This window comes from Lactuca sativa, chromosome 5, assembly GCF_002870075.4.
Source record: "Lactuca sativa cultivar Salinas chromosome 5, Lsat_Salinas_v11, whole genome shotgun sequence".
Classification (NCBI taxonomy): domain Eukaryota; kingdom Viridiplantae; phylum Streptophyta; class Magnoliopsida; order Asterales; family Asteraceae; genus Lactuca; species Lactuca sativa.
Genome location: NC_056627.2, coordinates 224,007,028 through 224,009,430, shown reverse-complemented (window position 1 = coordinate 224,009,430; position 2,403 = coordinate 224,007,028). Strand labels below are relative to the sequence as shown.

The 2,403-nt window shown below is 41.3% G+C and overlaps 1 protein-coding gene across 1 annotated transcript; it reads right to left on the bottom strand.

The window, feature by feature from the left end:
* Positions 1-368: 368 nt before the first annotated feature.
* LOC111909241 (uncharacterized) lies at positions 369-1,390 on the bottom strand. Its single transcript, XM_023905031.1, has 2 exons — positions 554-1,390; positions 369-488 (listed from the first exon to the last, which is right to left on the bottom strand). The coding sequence occupies exons 1-2, from the start codon at positions 1,388-1,390 to the stop codon at positions 369-371; spliced, it is 957 nt and encodes a 318-aa protein (XP_023760799.1).
* Positions 1,391-2,403: the final 1,013 nt, after the last annotated feature.

Here is a 2,403-nt window from a genome sequence, read left to right as displayed (position 1 = left end):
CCTATCTTTAGGAGCTTCTCTACTTCTTCTTGGATGATCTGATTACTTTCAGGTGTAAAATTCCTTCCCTTTTGATGTATTGATCTGAAAGAAGGATCAATATTAAGTTTGTGAGTGACAATACTCTTGTCTATACTTGTCATATCTTTGTGTTTCCATGCAAATTTCTTGCTTCTAGTTCTTAGGAAATTCAATAAATTTTGCTCGATCTGCTCAGGCATTGAGGATCCTATAAGGATTTTAGCTTCAGGATCCTCGATGTCCAGGGCACTTCCTTCATATCTTGTTTCTTTGTTTCCAATACGTGTCGTACCCCCTGCCTTAATTGATATGCTTGTTGAGGTTTGGTCGTAGATTTCATAGGGGTCTTATAAAATTCTTTCGATTCTTGTTGGTTTCCCATGATCTTCACTGTTCCCCATGGAGTAGGTAATTTTACACATTGATGGTATGTTGATGGAACCGCTATCATCTTGTGCATCCATGGTCTGCCTAGTATCACATTATAAGAAGATAATGTGTCAATAACACAGAAATTTTGTATAGAGTTTACCTCATCTATGTATATTGGTAGCTTTATTTCCCCAATCGTGTGTTTTGTTTCCTTGCTAAATCCTATGAGGGCTGAGGATCTCTTGATTATTTCTAATTTGGGGATGTTCCTCCTTTTTAGTGTGTCTAGGAGTACAATATTGACTGAGGATCCTCCGTCAACTAGGATCCTTCTGATGAAATGGTTGGCCATGTATAGTGTTATTACGAGTTTATCATGGTGACGATCCTGAATTCCTTCCCTGTCTGTCTCGTCAAATGTGATTTCTTTTTCACTGCTAAACATGGTATTCCTTTGTGGTATATATTCCTTTTTTTTAGAGACCTTCATGTGTCTTTTAGCTTGAGAATAAGAAGTACCACGGATGTTAGATCCACCCGAGATAACGTTAATTATCTTAGCGTCAGCGGGTGGAGATCCTGGTTTCTCTAGGATCCTGTGACCATCCTGGCAGTTCTCTTTGGATTTTTCTCTTTTTCTCCCGAGGATCTCTTTGAGGTGTCCCTTAATAAGGAGGTAGCTAATTTCTTTTCTTAGGGCTATGCAGTCCTCCATCATGTCGACAAAGTCTTCGTGGTAAGCACACCATTTAGACTTGTCTTTCCAAGTAGTGGACTTGTTGTCCCTCTTTAGCCATCTCGCTTTGTCTCCAAGATCCTGCATAGCATAAATTACACCTGAAACATCCACAGAAAAAATAGTCAGTGATCTTAGGAATCTCCTCTTCTTCTCCTTCATCTTCAAGGGCATTAACCTAGTGATGATCCTGTTTGGAATAGGTCTTCGATTTGTAGGATCTTTGGGTTGAGGATTCGACCTTCCTGTTGGGGTTCTCATATTGATTTAAGCGGTTGCTTCTCTTATGTATTTCTTTGTCCTCTTTAATCCTTATGAAACTTAACGCTCATAACCTAACGTCGTCTAATCTTTTGCATGGGGTCATCACAAGGTCTTCGTAGAAGGGTGAGTCCTTCCTTAGTCCCATCTTGAAGTCCTCTACAGCAGTAGCCATGTCGATGTTGGGGATGCACAGAGCTTCCCTGCCAAACTTGTTAATGAAATCCCTAAATCTTTCCTTAGGTTCCTAGAGGACTCGATAGAGATCACTAGTGATCTTCTCAAAGGTTCGGCTACAAGAAAATTGGTTATTAAAAATATTGACTAAGTGTACAAAAGATGTAATAGAGTATGGTGGAACGTTTAGCACCCATTTGAGAGCTGATCCTGTAAGGGTTGAGCCAAATCCTTTGCATAGGCAAGCTTCCTTCAAGTGCCCTGGGATGGGAATGATCTCCATCCTTTCTCGGTATTGCGTTATGTGCTCGTCAGGATCCGTAGTCCCATCATACAGCTTCATGCTAGGAGTTTGGAAGTGCTTAGGAACTTCAGTATAGGCTATTGCAGGAGCGAATCTCGAGATCCTGTGACTTGTTGGGGATTCTTCCGGTATGGGTTGGACCACCCTGGGTACGCTTGAGATAATTTGTCTCAACCGCTGAAGTTTCTTGGCCATGTTTGGGTTTATTCCTGCATCAACGTTAGTATAGTTAGTATTAATAGTATTACTGTTTAAAAAGTTACTAGAATCAAGGTTTCTAGGAGTATTGAAACACTCATTAAGATCATTGATCATAGATGCTCGGTTGTCCATAGTTGTTCCCCAGGGTGATGCCATAGTGGTGGGAACCGTGTTGTTCTGGCGATTTTCGGAGGATCCTGAATATGAAAGTTCCGGATCCTTGGTTGCACAACTATGGGCGTCGTTTCCTAGGATTTCTGAAATTCCACCGTCGTCCTCTCCACTGCTTTGAGTAGGGGAGACCTGTTAAGCTGGTACCCTACAGAAGCGA